General features: G+C 35.7%; 1 protein-coding gene across 5 annotated transcripts in view; it reads left to right on the plus strand.

Moving 5' to 3' along the window:
* ERBB4 (erb-b2 receptor tyrosine kinase 4) overlaps positions 1 to 17,381 on the plus strand; it is a 1,170,744-nt gene that overhangs the window by 1,103,136 nt on the left and 50,227 nt on the right. For all 5 annotated transcript variants that reach the window (XM_050751368.1, XM_050751370.1, XM_050751367.1 and 2 more), the window contains one exon: positions 16,343 to 16,498. In XM_050751368.1, coding sequence (XP_050607325.1) covers positions 16,343 to 16,498 — 156 coding nt within the window. The remainder of the gene's footprint in view (positions 1 to 16,342; positions 16,499 to 17,381) is intronic.

A 17,381-nucleotide genomic window follows, 5' to 3' on the forward strand; every position in this document is an offset into this window, starting at 1 on the left:
TGCCAGAAAATATGGTATTTCTACTAGAATATTGATGTAGAAAAAAAACACTGCACTCCATTTTATTTGCGTATCTTTGCATAAGATTGGGTTTACAGTGCCATGATTCACAAAAGCCTTCCTTAGAGTATTGTTTTTCTTGTAATTAAAACAGTAGGACTTAATGATGGGCTAGGGATGCTTGCTGTTTTTGTAATAATGAATTGAACTATTTGAATGGGTAAAAAATGTTAATACAGTGATTATTTCAGGCTGAGCTGTCTTGTCATAAAAGATGAAAGTATTAAATTTGCATTAGATGTTTTTAAAATGAAATTGAATTTATAAAGTCATATAAAGGTAGTCCAACTTTACCAAACATGATCATAATTGTAAAGGAATATAGAAGTTATGATTCAAATAAACTCATTTGACAGCAAAATAAACCTACTGATTTTTGTAACACAAGGTCACTGGTTTCATTAAATCCATTTATTCAGTACCATAACTTGTGAATGTTGCTATATCATATTACTCTTTCAGTGTTTTATAGAGGGTTTATAGTTTTCTTATGTTAAATGTTAATATATTGTGATGTGGAAAAAATCTTCACCTCTTTCAAAAATATATGACAGATAAAAATTAAATCCAGTAGGAGACATGGATCATTTGTAACTAAAAATGTAGAAGGAATTATTGGAAGCCAAACTGTTAAAATAAATAAATCAAATAGTAAACAATACCTTTTTAGTTTGCTTTTAAAAAGACCTAATTCTGTCACACTGTTTTAAAATACAATTTTTTATATGATTCTATAAAGTCATTATCTGATACTTTTAGATTTTGATATTAAGCTTAAAATAAGGTTTTAAAAATATGGTTTTGGAGTAACTGATTTTAGTTTTTAAATGTTTAGATGAGATAAATTTTTCAGGTCCCATGCATTTGTTGTTGGTGTTAGTAAGAAAACCTTTGAAGATGAAACCGACTTCAAAATTCATGCTAATGTCCAAAGCTATTCTGAGTTTTTAAAAGACTTCATATATATATAAAACTCTTGGAATTAAAACTCTTATATATGTAACACTTTCAAATAACACCCTTGTATTTCTACAGTTATTTTTGTTCATTTTTCCTTATCTCTCTCCTCCTGTCTCACTTACCTGCTAATATCCTTCCCTGGATGACCCCAAATATCTAATTTCTCGGTTTCTGTGCTTCTGAGGACAGTAGAATACTCGAGCCAGGTGATACAATTACAAATTTAATGGTTTTTATCTTATATTGTCCCTCAGTATTCTTTGGCAATCTTTATCCTGATCTTATGTGAGCTTTCTTACCCACCCTCCATGGACACCTGCTGTGCTGGTGTACAGAGTGAAATCAGACCAATGGTCCTCCTTTGGCCACTTCAAAACTCTTCTCTCTATCCCATCTTCCCTCTCATCCTCAACTTATATTAGTGCCTCCTAATTTACCAAGAAAAATACTGGTATGAAAACATGAACTCCTCCCATCTTATTCTCTTCCAGATTCCAACATGTCCTTTGTTGCCGTCTCAGAGGAAATGTCTCTTCCTTTACAAAGCCTGCCTCCTTACATGAACATTTGATCCCATCCCTGCTGCTGGAACATTTCTCCATCGTTTCTTCTCAACCTGCATCATCAGTCTCCCCTGACTCACTGGCTCCTCCCATCCATCATATAAATATTTTAGTTCTCTGGGGGTGGAGGAATAAACAATCACAAACTTGTGACTTCCTTTATCAAATGACAGCCTATGTATTCATTTATTTGTAAGAGCCTAATTTTTTGTTGTTTTGTGGACCACCATTTTTCAAATCCTTGTTCACTCTTGAGTCCACTGCAATCTAGTGACTCACAAGGTTGCTAATATTCCCATTTCCAAATTTGAGGGTCCCCCTTCTGTTATCCTTTTTTACATCCCTATTGTATTTCATACTGTCACTAGTTTACCTTCTTAAAATTCTCTCATTTTCTCTCCAACTCCACAAGAAATAACACTCTGTCTTTATTCTTCTCCTACAAATCTGGTCATTACTTTTGGTCACTTTTACTGGGATTCTTTTCTAGCACTCACTTATTTAACAATGGTGTTTTCCTGAGTTTGCCCTGGAAGAAAATATCTGAGTTATCTCATGCTGTCTTATGGTTTAACCTCATTGATAAGCTCCTATATCTGTCTGCTGCTCTAAATTAAACTTAATTCTCCAAGTTATTGTCTTAGTCAAACACTAAAGCATTGCTATTGGAACTAGTATTATAGTATCCTGATTGATCTCCTTGATTCTTTCTAATGTGCTTTACCCTTGTTTGTCCTCCACACAAGTGCCAAATCTGATCATGTCAATTTGTTTTATCAAGACTTTCAGTAACTGCTGTGCACGTCATATTAGGTAATCACAATATAGTTAGACACTTAATTTTGGCGCTTCTAGTCATTGACAACTTAGATCCTATCCTCAAATAAGTTGTCATTTTTCTAAACATATCATTATCTTTTTAGAACTCTATCCTTTTTATATGCTTTTTATTATGTCTAGAATGTTCTTTACTTACTGTATTTATCCAAAAATTTAAATATCTAATTTTCATTCAATATCAAGCTCGAATTCCACCTCTTCTGTTAGTTTTTTTGTAATAAACACAGAATATGCTACATTTCCCTTTTTCTGTACTTTCTAAACACATCCTGTACATAATTTGTTTGTGTCCATATATGTATGTCACAGCAGACAATGAACAGCTTGAAGGAAATACCATGTCATTATATGTAAAACAATTAGCAGATTGCCCAGCACATAATTTCTGTTCAATAACAGATTGTTTAGAGAAACAAGGAAACTTTATTCTTTTCAACTACATAGAGAGTGAGTTGTATATACAATGTATATTGTGCATGCAGTACGCTAGAAAATGATCAAGAGAAAATAAATGATACTTTGTCTTTACTCCTGTAATAGCTGATAACCTAATGGAATATGCATACCTATACACAAATATGAGGTGTCCCTGATTTTCATTTGTAATGTATTTCTAAGAGTCAAAAGTAATTTTTTTAAAAAGTGAATGATAGATTTACATGCTATAAGTGAGATTCAATTATAAATAAAGAGTAACACAAAATATTTAATTTTGTTTTACCTTTAAATCTCATACACAGTTATATATTTACAGCTTTTCCCTATGTACTTAAATTTTGTTCTAATGAATATATAGTCATCCAGCTAAAGTTCAATGTGTGTCCACTAGAGGCTAAAGATAAGCCAATTTTAGTTTCTTTATTGATTTTTAACTTATTCTTAATTATATTACCATATGAGAATGTTTTTCTTATCATTTCCATTTTCTACCCTATTATCTTTTAAATACCAAAGTGAAATGTTATACAGATAACTATACACAGAAATGAAAGTATACAAAAAAACCCTCACAAACATTAAAGATGGTAAGGGTGCTGAAATTAAACCATTATAGGAAAGACAGCATTATCAGGAGATGTGGTTGACAGTCAATAGATGTTCTTTGGGATTCTAAGTATAAAACACACTTTTAAACTAAGGGAATTTCGAGTTACTTAAAAACTGAACTTTTAAAAACGAGAATCATCTGTAATGCAAGGTGCTGGACAAAGGACATAATACTAATAACATCGAGTGTTTACTCTTAACTGTTCTGTGAATTTTACATATAGTCATTCATTAATTCTCACAACAATCTTATGAGATAAGTATTATTATTATTGCCATTTTATAGATGAAGATCTTGGCAGACTGAGTAACTAACATGTCTAACATGCCTATGGCTGCATATAGTTAGTAGCAGAGCTGATAATGAAGTTTGGGAAGTCTTGTCCCAGAAAGCACCCTTCCTTCCTGCACTCCACTCCCCAGATGCCAATGATAAACAAGAATGGATTAAAAATGACCCTTTAGAACCGTTTTTATAATATGTGCTTTTAACCTTCTTTCATATGAGATATTAACCACATAAATCTGTGAACTGGAGAGGAGACCAAAAGAAGAGGTCAGCTTTCAAACTTCACGTTGTCAGTGTGCATGAACAATACCCTAATTTCCTAACAATTGTGGGAAAACCGATAGCATTTAGCCCAAAGCCCAAATAGTATTCCAGAATTAAAAATATTGAGCAAGCAATTTGCAACATATACGCAAGTAAGCCTGAAAATTAACAGATGTTTAATACTAAAAAATAAAAAGCAAAGGGACAATGTAATAAAAATCATCATTAGCAATAGAAAATTATTGCCAATAATATTAAAATTTATGATACCTTTTCCTCTTCTTTTATTTTTAATTGTTATGAGGTCACGTTTGCAAGTATATTTATTACTGCTGGGAATTTCTTCTTTCCTAACCTCTTGATCCAAAGGCAATAGAAAGAGTAAGGATGAATAAATGGAGTAGGGAGAGGAGGAAATCAATCAATCGACTACTATTTATTGACTGTCCCAAAACGTGATGAAATTGGTAAACGTGAGGAGGGTCAAACTGAGCTATGTCATCTCCACAGGAACACACCATTCACAGTTCCAGGTACTCAACAATCCATAAGGGTTTGAAGTGAAGAATAGAAGATAAAAATCTTTATTTTTCAGACTTGAACAAGCTGAAAAAATATAGCTTTCTACTTCCATTACTCATTTTAATGTTTAATTCTCTTAAAAATAATTTGACAAATTAATAAAGTCAATAGATGAGTGCCCTATTGAGATTCTATATATATATATACACATATGAATATATATGTATAAATCTCAATACATATATACACACATACATATTTAGAGGTATATACATACATACATATAACACACATATATACGTGTGTGTGTATATGCACACATATATATTTCAGCTTTGTGCTTTATCTAATCTATACATGAAACTGTTAGCATTGGGTAATTTGTTGTATAGCATTTATAAAGTCTGAGCATACAAGTTTATGTTCTTTCTGATCATAAAATAACTTTGATTTAGCCACAAATCCAAAAAGTTGTTTTAAAATAATGCTTGATAATCTCAGGGTTTAGCTCCAGATGGATGGATGGATGGATGGATGGATGGATGGATATCTGTCTATAAATATAGATAAACTTGGAAATTATCATTATGTTATAGAGTGACCCAGTCTATTTAGGAGCTGGGGAAGATCTTGTGGAGGAAATGACATCTAATTTGTGATCTAAGAAACGTTAAATTTGATCAAGTGTGTCTCTGTAGCACGGTAGCAAGAGTGTAGCAGTGTATGGTGAGGGCGTGTTCCAGATAAAGGAAATAGTAAGTATATAGGCAAAAGAAATTAGAGGGTTTTCAGCTTTGCTTGGCCATAGAGTTCAACGTGAAGAATTACAAGAAAAGAAGCTGGAGGGTCAAGTGGAGTCAAGTTGCTTGTGGGCTTTTTTGGCTACCTGAGTGAAAACATGGTTTGGTGTATGTGCATGATATGTGTGCACGTCTGTTGAAGGGTAAAGGAGAATGCGGAAATGACGGCAAATGCACATGGTTAAAAAGAGGAGACTTAAGCAAAGAGAAATATGTTAATTTTCCATGGCTACCTTTTGGACTAGATCTGAGCCTTTATGGAATGAGTATCTAAAGTTACTGAAGATTTTTAAGGAGACTGTTACTAAGGAATCAAGAATAGCTACTAATACAGCTGAGGACAAAATAAGGCACAAAGTTCAGAAGAGGGTAGAACTCCTCCGTAGGGCTGTGTGGAAGACAGCAGAGCACTGACATGGTGAGGAGGATGGAAGGGCATAATTGCAATGGTTTGAAACATTATAAGCTGCAGCTTCTGGAGCATCAAGAGATAGCAGCCTCAGAAAAGATATCAGCATTTCCACAGGAGTTTCAACTGTGGGTTCAACAACTGCAGATATCAGTGAAGAGTCCTGAAAAACAAACAAACAAAAAACAAGAAAGATTATCCATCAGTGTCTATGAGGTTCCTGGTGAACCCTAGAAATATCTGCAAAAGGCTTTTTAGAGGCAGGGAGCTACAGATGATCTGCAAGCAGGTTGGGCCAAGAAACAGTGAAATTTGTATTATTACTATACCATCACATGTGTCCTGAAACGTGTAATGACAGCAGACTCTCCAGGACAATTTCTTGACAGTTATAATGATTAAAGATAGATGATTCACATTTTAAGTAATGTGATGATATCTGGTACTTCTATGGTAATGTTAGGCTAGAAAATGAGCCAAGGTGCAAAGCAGGAATCTCTTTCTCTTAGCCTTTATGCAGAAACTAGATGGAAACAAAGCCCTGGAATTCTGAGGAAGAATGCAAAGGTAGAAACAAGGATGTGTGTCAAAATGGACATCAGAATCAACCGTAGGGGATTTAGATGAAAACAGAAGCCATGGTACAAATCCTTCTGAGGATTTTAAGAGGAACAAGCCTGAGGAAGGAGAGCATGGGGCAGATCAGGAAGTTTGGAAGTGGCTGGGTGACTTCCAGAAGGAAGTATGTAAGTGCCACTCTTGCGAGCTTTACATGTGTTGGGCAGATATTTGCATAGTGGGGCCGAGCCCATTGCCGTCCAAATGAGACAAGGCAGAACTGAATTGAATGACACACTTTTCAACTCCTTATGTGGATACTCAAGTTGCATAAGAGCCTTTAGTGTTCTAGGAATTTCACATTTTTAATGCAAAGATACTTACATAAAAATATTCAGCAGTTATAAATAAACTTAACTGCCGGGACATATAGATAGTAAACCACACTTAAGAAAATAGTTATTGAAATTCTTTAGGTCTATATGATGGCAGAAGTTTTGCTTTGTAATAAGGATACCTCATAAAATTTGATATAATCAGCTTAAGAAGGAAAATTGTACATACATATCCCTGTCCCTAAGCTTTATGGTTTTCCACCAGTAGCATGCAATTTTGTGAAACTACAAAATATTAGGAATGATCTGTTTCTGCTCAATTATTACTAAGGTGTCAGACATTCAACCACCTCTCTATAGTCTCTGAATGCATTTGCACAATATGTATGCTCAGAGAAAGGCTCAGTTTCTATTAATCTAGAGGTTGCTGTATTAATAGGTTGCACACTTCATTGATTTTTAATTAATTTCTAAAGAGACACAGAGGATAACTACTACAGCCCACAGACATCTCCATTCTCATTGCAAACCACATCTTTATTGATCGGCTGCCTAAGGAGTAGAAGTAATCCATTTTAAGTACACCTCCCTGTGAGAGTTCGGACACTGCACGATTCACTTCTCCTATTGTAATCATATTGGCAAGAGGTCAATAGGAGAAAAAACTGTAGCATGCTTGATAGTCTCTTGATGCAGGCAGATGAGCTTCTTACTCACAATGTAGTAAGAAAGCAGAGGCTTTTCATACATGCTATTTAATTTACTTTTTTTTTTAAATTTCATTTATTTATTTTCTGGTTTTCTTAAGAAGGCTTTCAAGTCCCAAGGAGACTGTTCTTCAAACGGATATTTTAAAAGCTTGCCATGAGTTGTAAATGAAACTTCTGAAGAAAATGTAGGGAACAAGAATAAAAAAAAAAAAAATCTGTTATCTCTGTCAGCCTCAGGAATCTGAAAATGGTCTTCCCCTTCTCTCCCCCTGGGAGACTAATATCAACATCTGGGGCTTCGCCTAAATGTGGCAGGGTTTGCTTTCCCACATTCCATCATAAATATTGCACATTTCGAATTGCATTTATTAATTTGCCAGTGACTGTTCTAAATCCTCTGTATATGGGAACTCACAAGAACACAATGAAACCTGTGTTACTACTGCTACTCCTATTTTTAGACAAGGAAATTAATGTACAGAGAGATAAAATAACTTGTTCAAAGGTGATACTAGTGCATGACAAAAGTTATCAGAACTAAGATTTGTCTTGCAGGCAGCTTGATTCCAAAAGCAGTGCTCCTTACCATTATGCTATATGACCATATATATAAAACTATACACAGTAGACTACAAGCCATATATGAAACTCACAAAACTGAATGTAATCTAGAAAATGGGTGCTCTGTGAATTCAGTGAAAACACTTCCTTCCACATAATAAATGTTGAAGGCTTTTAAATAAGCCTCTTTAATTTTGCTGGGTTCTCCAAGGGATGGTGCCTTTGGAGGCACTTAAAAAACCAACTTTTTATGCATTTCACTGTGTCTTTGACAACTTGAAATTTGCCTGGCATCAGTAACTGGCACTCTATACATGTTTGTGGTTGGAGTAAATGAACCATAAGACCAGAATTTTGTAAGTCTGTCCAGAAAGTAGCTATTTTTCTTTGCAGCATAGATGGAGCATTGGAGTGTCAATATCCCAAGAGTGAGGAAGCCGAGACGAATTATCAACAGCCAAAACTTCCAGCTGAGTGTCCAGGTCCTGAAGAGGTTTCTGGGCAGCACACCACAGCATCTCCTAACATGCAATTGTGTATGCACACACACATGCATACACATCACACACACTCAAATATATTATTGGGACTATCTATGAAAATTTTCAAATAAATAGCAAACAATAATTTGCATTATATATTGTTAAAATTACAGAAATTTGGTTGTCCTTAATATTCCAAAGTCTTCTTAAAATCTGCAACCTAACCAGGCTTCTTGAAGATCATGGCTGCAGTTGGAAGTGTGAGAATTAACCATGAGTGTTAACTCCATTGCTGGCTCAGGACAGCTGTATGAATCTGCTTTTCTTCCCCTGAATAAAATAATAGGAAGAACATTCAGGAACAAGTAGAATGAGAAGCTGCTGCACCTAACAGTGCTGAGTAACCAACAGGTGTTTCAACTGGCTGCCTTTTCTTCAAAGTAGTCAAATTATATTTTTAATAAGATAAACTTGTGCTTATTTATTTAAAAAATACATAGTATCTTATAATAGTGAATGTTTATATGTTTTCCAGATTTTAAGCCATTGAATCCTCAAGACAACCCTCAGAGTAGACACTATTATTACCCCCATTTAACAAATAAAGAAAGTGAAACATAAGTGTTGTATAAATTGACCAAAATCACATAGCCAGTAAGTAGCCAGTGTTTTTGGAGTCTTATATTTTAAACTTAGGATGCACTAAGATGATTTTTACTAAAATGTATTCATGACTCTCACTAAATATTTGAAGGGGGATATCTACTCTACCTCTTTACTGTTCTCTGTGTCTATTATTGGCCCACAATTTAATATTTCAGATAGATATATTTTACAGTTTCATCTATCATGGAATAAAAATTTAAAGCTAGCAGTAACCTCAGAGATCATTTCAGCCAATCCATCACTTTTATAGCAGAGGTGAAATGAGTACCTGTGGTCATAAACCTAGTTAACAATATGTCCAAAACTTCTGTCTCACAACACTCAGCTCTGTGTTCTTTCTATTCTGCCATGAACCAGCTTCTGCTGGTTAAAAAGATCGCTCAGTTGATTCCATTACTGAGCCCCCTTATATTCCCTTTATGCACTATTTGGATAAAATCAGTTACTTCATCTAAAGATTCCTTTCTTTCCTTGAACATGCTTATATCTTTAGCTATAACCGTAGTAAGCATTATAGTTGGATTCTTCTTTCCCCCAGGGAAAGAATTGCTTTTAGAAGGAAAGGTAGTAAAAAGGAGATATTTTCATTTGAAGTTAGGTTTCCCGAAGCTTCCTGTTATTAAGAAAGCTTCAGGTTATTAGAAAGAAAACAGAAAAAAAAAATGTTCTCTTGCTAACTCCAGAGATTAATGCTGGAGATTAATGCCTGTGAGCTGACTGCAGCTTGAAATTTTTAGCTCCACACATGTATTTGATGAAATTGTCGCATGGCCAATATGTGAGAAGCAAATATTTATTGTCAGAAATAGTCCAGTCTCTCTTGACTTCCTTTAGCTTCTGGCAGCTGGGCAAAATACATTTTCACATTGAATTAAAACAATAATAATGCTTTTTGCCAGATTGTTGTGACTCACGTATCATAAGACTGAAAAGAAGGTCATGGCTAGGTGTTTGTCAATACCAATATTTTCAAATTAAGTCATTCTCTGTTCTTTTCCATAAGCAGTTTATATGAGTTGATTCTAACTAGAGATTAAAATGTTAAATTCAATTCTAATAACATTTTTCCTTGGATTTTATATCAAAGTTCATTTCTGAAAATCAAGCATACAATTTGACCTTCTGTAGTTAACTTGTATTTACTATGATTACACATTATAAGACCTATGAGCAAAACATAAAGTAAGTATGCATTCTTTGAAAACTTGCTAGGGCTTACAGAGAAGGCATGAAAAATGGTAAAATTATGAATAGTTTGGGTAATGGTAAATTCTGAATAGTTTCTATAAAATCAGACTTGTGACATTTGGATCATGAAGTAGATAAACAAAATAACCCTAAAACACTTCTTTCAGAAACTCCCCTCCATGGTGTGTGGTAAGTGGCAGTTATCTTGGTGTAGAAAATCTATTTTATTAACCCATAGAAAACATTCTGCAGCACTGAACCTTTCAGATCTATTTTACTCGTGACCTTTATCTTCACTAAATTCTTTAGTCTGTGATGTATTTATAGAGAGCACAAAATCTTTTAATATGTCTTCTAATTTTTCTTTCTTCTTCTATGACAGCATCCTTGGGTGAATTATTGTTAAAATAATACTTTGAATAGTAATAATTCTGAAATTGTATTCACACATTAATCATGATGGGTAGATTATAAGTATGTGTATCACCATTTGCAAACATTTATTAAACACCCACTGTGATATATTAGCTGAGGTTTACAGATTTTCTGAAATAGGCAATTAAAGTTAAGGAGGGTAAGTAATTCTTGTGCATTCTAGGATTGTTGATAGCTATCCCTGGAGCAGTAATAAAGGTTTTCATGTTCTACACTTACTATATGCCAATTGCTATTTAAGTGCTTTGCATATGCTAATTTACCTCACAACAACCTGAAGGATAGGTGCTGTTATGCCCATTTAGAGAGGAGGAGAGAAAGGTGATGACAGAGAGATTAAATAACTTTCTCAGAGTGATAGGGCTAGAACATGGCAGGACTGGGGTTTCAAACAGGCAATTGACCACAGAATCTACACTCATACCCACTCTACCATCTTGCATACTCTGTGACCAAAATAAGAACAGTCTGTAGTTTGCACAATTCAAATTCCTGCGAACTTACAAAAAGATGCTATAATTTAACTGAGTTTAAAATATAAATTAAAAAATGAGGCAATCACTTGCATTATGTTCTGAAATTCACAGAAACACCAGATAACAGGTTTTTTTTTCTGCCAAAGTACTAGTGCCTTTTAAAGCTATATGACTTCAAGTGGCTGGATGCAGAGACTCATGCCTGTAATCCCAACGCTTTGGAAGTCTGAGGCAGGAGGATTGCTTGAGGCCAGGAGGTTGAGGCTGCAGTGAGCCCTGATCATGCCACTGCACTCCAGCCTGGATGACAGAGCTAGTCCTTATTTCAAAAACAAAAACAAAAACAAAAATCTGTATGACCCCTATGTTCATTAATTTATCCATGCCCACATAACCCTGTGACCCATTAAGAGAGAAGATAGGCTTAAAAATGTAGACTGTAGAGTCCACACAGCAAGGGATCCAATCCAACTTCTACCATGCATTAGCTAGATCAGCAGTCCCCAAACTTTTTGGCACCAGGGACTGTTTTTGTGGGGACCTGGCAGGGGACATAGTTTCAGGATGAAACTGTTCCACCTGAAATGATCAGGCATTAGTTAGATTCTCATAAGGAGTTCACAATGTAGATCCCTCGCATGCACAGTTCACAATTGGGTTCAGCCTCCTATGAGAATCGAATGCCGCCACCGCTAATCTGACAGGAGGCAGAGCTCTGGCAGTAATGCTGGCTCGCCTGCCACTCACCTCCTTCTGTGCAGCCCAGTTTTTAACAGGCCACAGACTGGTGCTGCTCCATGGCCCAGGGCTTGGGGATCCCTGATTAGATAACTTGGAGCAAGTAACTTGACCTCACTTAGCCTTAGTTTTCTCATATGTAAAATATGACAACAGTACGCATCTTATAGGATTAAGTTAACCAACCAATGTGGCAACATTTACTTTAATGACTGCTGTGTTCTAAGTAGTGGGTCAATGTCAACTGTGGTTGCCGTCAGTATTATCTTCTCATAATTTACTTTACCCAAGCTGGCCTGGCATGGATATGAGAACTGCTACAGCGCAGAGTATAAGGTTTCTTTACCCACAAAACACAGCATAATAATGAATGACCCTTATTTGTTCATCTTGAAACTTCAGAGACTTCATCCAGTTTGTTTTTGTCACTGTTATTTCTAATAATTGTCTGCCACCTTAGATGCATGACACTCTAATTTGAAGAGTGATTTCGTTTTGAAGGAATCTAGCAGAGCGTGACTCAAATGAGATCTTCCAGAAAGAAAATCCTATTTAATGACTGTGATGTAGAGAAAACTGTTTTGAGCAATCCATAGATGATTCAACACTCTCAAGGTGTGAAAGTAGGACTAAGGTGGCTTTAGTAAGTAATGATTTGAAAGCATGCATCTGTATATTGATGTTTCATAGTTACAAAGCAACCATAAACATGTATTTTGATGGTTTGGTAATGATATAGATACTTACGTTCTTATTGCTTTTAGTGACAGTCAGGTGGGTGAGGGAAACTGTCTAGACATTGTCACCTAGTTTTTTAAAATTGATTTCTCATTATTTTGAAGAAAGTACCTTTTCTGGACAAACAGTATTTAGCTTCAGAATAGTCTATTCTTTGCTGAGCTTTGTGTGTAGAATTTCAAAGAATTTGGAGTTTCTGAAGTTTTTCTTGTATTGTAGAGTATGTCATTAGAGTGTCAGTCTGTGCAGGCTGCTATAACAAAATAACATAAACAGAAATTCATTTCTCATAGTTTTGGAGACTGGGAAGTCTCAGATAATGGTGCCAGAAAATTTAGTGTCTAGCTAAGGATCTGATTCCTGATTGTTCATAGCTCCTGTAACCTCACATGGCTGAAGAAGCAACAGATCTCTCTAAGGTCTCTTTTATAAGTTTGCTAATATCATTCATGAGGTTCTACTCTCATGACCTAATCACTTTTCAAAGTCCCCACCTCCTAACACCATCACTTTGGGGGCTAAAATTTCAACATACGAATTTGAGGAAGGACATAAAACCATTCAGATCATAGCACAGTTTGAAATTTTTTGGTGAATGTGCCTTAGTTCCCTATTGGCAAAGTACATATCACTCTTCCTGCATAAGTTTAAGAAATATAAAAATGATATTTTTATTAGAACGATATTTGGTTCAAGGGATCATTATCCACCTAAATGATAAAAGTCTAAAAACAAAATTGTTCTCAATGTATTCTCTTTCTTCATCATTCAAACAAATACTAAGGATGATTACTTAATTTTATAAATATTCCTTGATATTATCCTCTTTATAGTATTCCTTCTGGCCTAGTTTAATTGAAGGTTCAGATACTCTTACACATAGGAGCAGACGAGTGTTGTAAGTGATGGAAGCAGAATTCCTGGGAAGAAATAGTGAGCAGTGGGATCTTGGAAAATGGGTTGGGATTACCCTTATTGGGGTACAGTTGGTCTCAGCTAAAGAGAATGACTGACCCACACCCAGTGTGGGGACTAAAGAAAAAAAAAATCTGAAAAATGGATGTATGTAGTCCATGGACTGCAAATTTGCAACCTTTATTTTACACTCCCATCACCTTGCTTCTATATTGTGGCAGTGGCTCCTGCCTTCAGCTACACAGATGTCCAATCCATTCTCTGTATTAACACCAGAGTGGTGTTTCAAAGAGTCCAACAATCTCATGCCCCACCGCCCCCGCTTTGTTTTTTTCTGAGACAGTCCATCTCGGCTCACTGCAAGCTCTGCCTCCCGGGTTCACGCCATTCTCCTGCCTCAACCTCCTCAGTAGCTGGGATTACAGGCACCCGCCACCACGCCTGGCTAATTTTTTGTATTTTTAGTAGAGACAGGGTTTCACCATGATAACCAGGATGGTCTCAAACTCCTGACCTCGTGATCCACCCGCCTCGGACTCCCAAAGTGCTGGGATTACAGGCGTGAGCCATCGCGCCCGGCTTCGCTCCCCTTTTTAAAACAACTTCCACATCACCTAATTGTATACTGCATGAAATACAAAAGTCTAAGTTCTTTACCATGACATATAAGAGACCCTTCTTGGACCCTGCCTCTTCTTTTGTTTTCAGTTTCACTTCTCACCACTGTCCCTCCCTAATACGGTATGCTTTAAAAATACAGAATGTCTTTGTCCACGTACGCCATGGTACTGCTGCCCCGTGCTTGTTCTGTTCGCCTGCAATTTTACTCTCACTCTGCCCAATTGGGAGACATCATTCAACCCTTACTTAGGCCTTGGTACCGCTTTGAAGTGTCTCCTCCCATGCATACTTGCTAGGCTATACTACATAAGGGCCTCAGAATAGAGTTCTCTTTAAATGCCTTGCATGTATCACATCAGTCCGTTCAAGTTTTTATTCCCTATCTGCCCACTTTATTAATTAGCTTCTGTTCTCCTTTCATGTACAGACCTTATCTGAATCTTTTTTGTCTTCTCGGTGTCTGGCAAATAGTCCAGCACATAGTATGCGTTAACCTGTTGCCAACATATTTTCCATGTTCTGATACGAAGGTGATAAGAAAGAGAATAATGAATGTTTCATGAACATTTCTTAAAGGGATAGAATTATTTGGGAAGATGCGAAAATATTTTATCTCCAAGGCAATGCATTTATTTGTTTATTTTTTTTGATCCTTTAAGTCATATAAGGGCTATATGTTCTCAGATGTACTTTATTCTAGGAATTTCTAATTTAATGTACTCAAATACAAAGCACTGTTTAGGAGGGCAGGCAAAAGTCCCATAAATCTCGGTTGTAAGTTGATTTCAGAAAACACTCATCCGCACAGTGTCACCCAACTGTTGACTGATTAGACCATATCAGGCAGTATCTCCACTGGTTGTGTTTAATGTGCATTTATATGGGGTTGGCTCATGATGCTGTTTGAAGTAATCTTCTCTTTACACTACACCAGGTATACGGTTCATAATTTTTTGACCTGTGTGATTTATGTGTCTGTTTTCCACAGCTTTTGTTTTAGTATCAGAAACCATTAATCCTTCAAAATCCTGCAGTTGTAATGTTAACTGCCAACAGCATTGATGTGCAATTGGCATGAGAGTATGGTTCAACCATTTCATAATAATTCTAATCTATTTTTAAATGATGACCATTGTACCACTAAAGTAATCAAATATAGAATTTCCCCTAACTCTTCAACAAAAATATATTCACTCTATTCTTGGCCTCAGGTTTATTTCCTTAGTTTTACATAAGTTATTTTGTTAAACATAATGTTTAGCAACTCTTAGTTTACCTAGTACTGAAGTATAATTAATAAAGTAATTGTCACTCCTCTGGATTATTTTTTCTGAATTTGTATAGATATTAATACATAACATATGTTATATATTGTTACATGTGGATGTATTGTGAGGAGAGCCAGCTATGTCTCTTGCTGCTGAACAGCAACAAATTTTATTTTTAATTTCCCTGTATGTTTTATAAAGGCAAAATATTAAAGGCTAATTTCAGTGTCATTACAAACTATGTAATTTCACTATGGATTCTCATAGTGACTACTGATACCATAGAAGCCTTCTTAAAACTTACAGGTTTTTAAGACTTCTAGGGTATATACTTCATTCTGTGAATGATTAATAAGAATAGTATAATTCTTAGTATAATATCATAGTATAATTCTTCAGCCTCCATAGAGTCTATAATGGCGATTTTGGCACCATTAAACCTCAAATGAAATATTGCTAAAAATTATGGATAGAGGTATTTGTTTGGATGTGTAGGGGGAGATGACATGAAGCAGAAGTTATTGAGAAGGAATGACTACAAATATGTGGGTCAATCCAAGCATATATTAGCTTATCTGCTACAACACCTGCACACCTCACTAAAGAAAGAGTTTGCAAAAGGATATCAAGTCGCTTGGAAAAATAATGATCTAACATTTAGCTCATGTGAAAGTAATTCATTTGTCTCATAGGACTTTAGGGAGAAAAGACCAAAAGCTGTTTGTGGTTTGCTCTCCCCCAAAATCAGGTTTTCTCTAATTTTGAAAATATTCTAGGATTCTGGCTTCACTTAAAAAATTAGGCACTTCCAACTGAAGGCTAAGAGAACTCTTTTTAGAAACAAAGGGAAAACCTAGGCATTAACTGACTATCATTAAGGAACTTGATGTTTTTCAGGGAATGATGTACCTGGAAGAAAGACGGCTCGTTCATCGGGATTTGGCGGCGCGTAATGTCTTAGTGAAATCTCCAAACCATGTGAAAATCACAGATTTTGGACTAGCCAGACTCTTGGAAGGAGATGAAAAAGAATACAATGCTGATGGAGGAAAGGTGGATATCTTTTTGAGAGCAATGTTGCTTGAAAATGTAGTATAATATCCTTTTATCTCCTTATATTGTATACAAGAAATCAATAAGCCTGAAGCTTAGGAGATTATAAAACCTTGGTTCTACCATTTGCCTTTTCTCCTGCTCAGGGTATGTATGTGTGTGTGTATATATTTCATGTACACATATATATACCATATATTACCAGCTTCTATTTCTCAAAAGTAGCTAAAATAAGGTGATGTATGTCTGTACCCAGGTGACCTTCATGTTAGGTCCAGTGGTGGGAAAGGGGTAGATCCTTAGGGCTTCTAGAAATTAAACTTTAACACATGGCTGTAGAAATTGTCCCATTGATCTAAACACCATAGCACTAACTCTGACAGATAACATAGCTTCTCTCTTATAGACTAGAGAAAAGTTTAGGTAGTACAAACCACCCTGAACAGAGCCACTGCCTTCGTCCAACTTTTCTGACCCTCTAGTCTCAGCCTCTGCCTGACAACAGCATTCCTGACTCTTTCACCCACTCTGTGATCTCAATCCGTGCCTTAGTACCATGTCTTGTATTTCCTCATTAACCTTCTCTTTAGCTTGCCTTTCTTGGCCAAACTATTAGGACTAGACTTCATATGGAGGTCCCTCTAGCTTCACCTGGTGAAACCTAAGGTCAGGAAGCCCAAATGAAATAAGCAAATGCAATCTTAGCCTATGGTGACCTATAAGCTTACACTAACAAAAGAAACTCAGTTATTCTCATGTCATGTAAATATATTTATTATATGCTTTATTTATCATGGGCCATCCAAATATATATTATAAATATTTTGCAATGTTAGGTTTCCAAATGCTTAACTTCATCACAAGGCAAAATAACACAAAAATT

Source organism: Macaca thibetana, chromosome 12, assembly GCF_024542745.1.
Source record: "Macaca thibetana thibetana isolate TM-01 chromosome 12, ASM2454274v1, whole genome shotgun sequence".
NCBI classification, from domain to species: Eukaryota; Metazoa; Chordata; class Mammalia; order Primates; family Cercopithecidae; genus Macaca; species Macaca thibetana.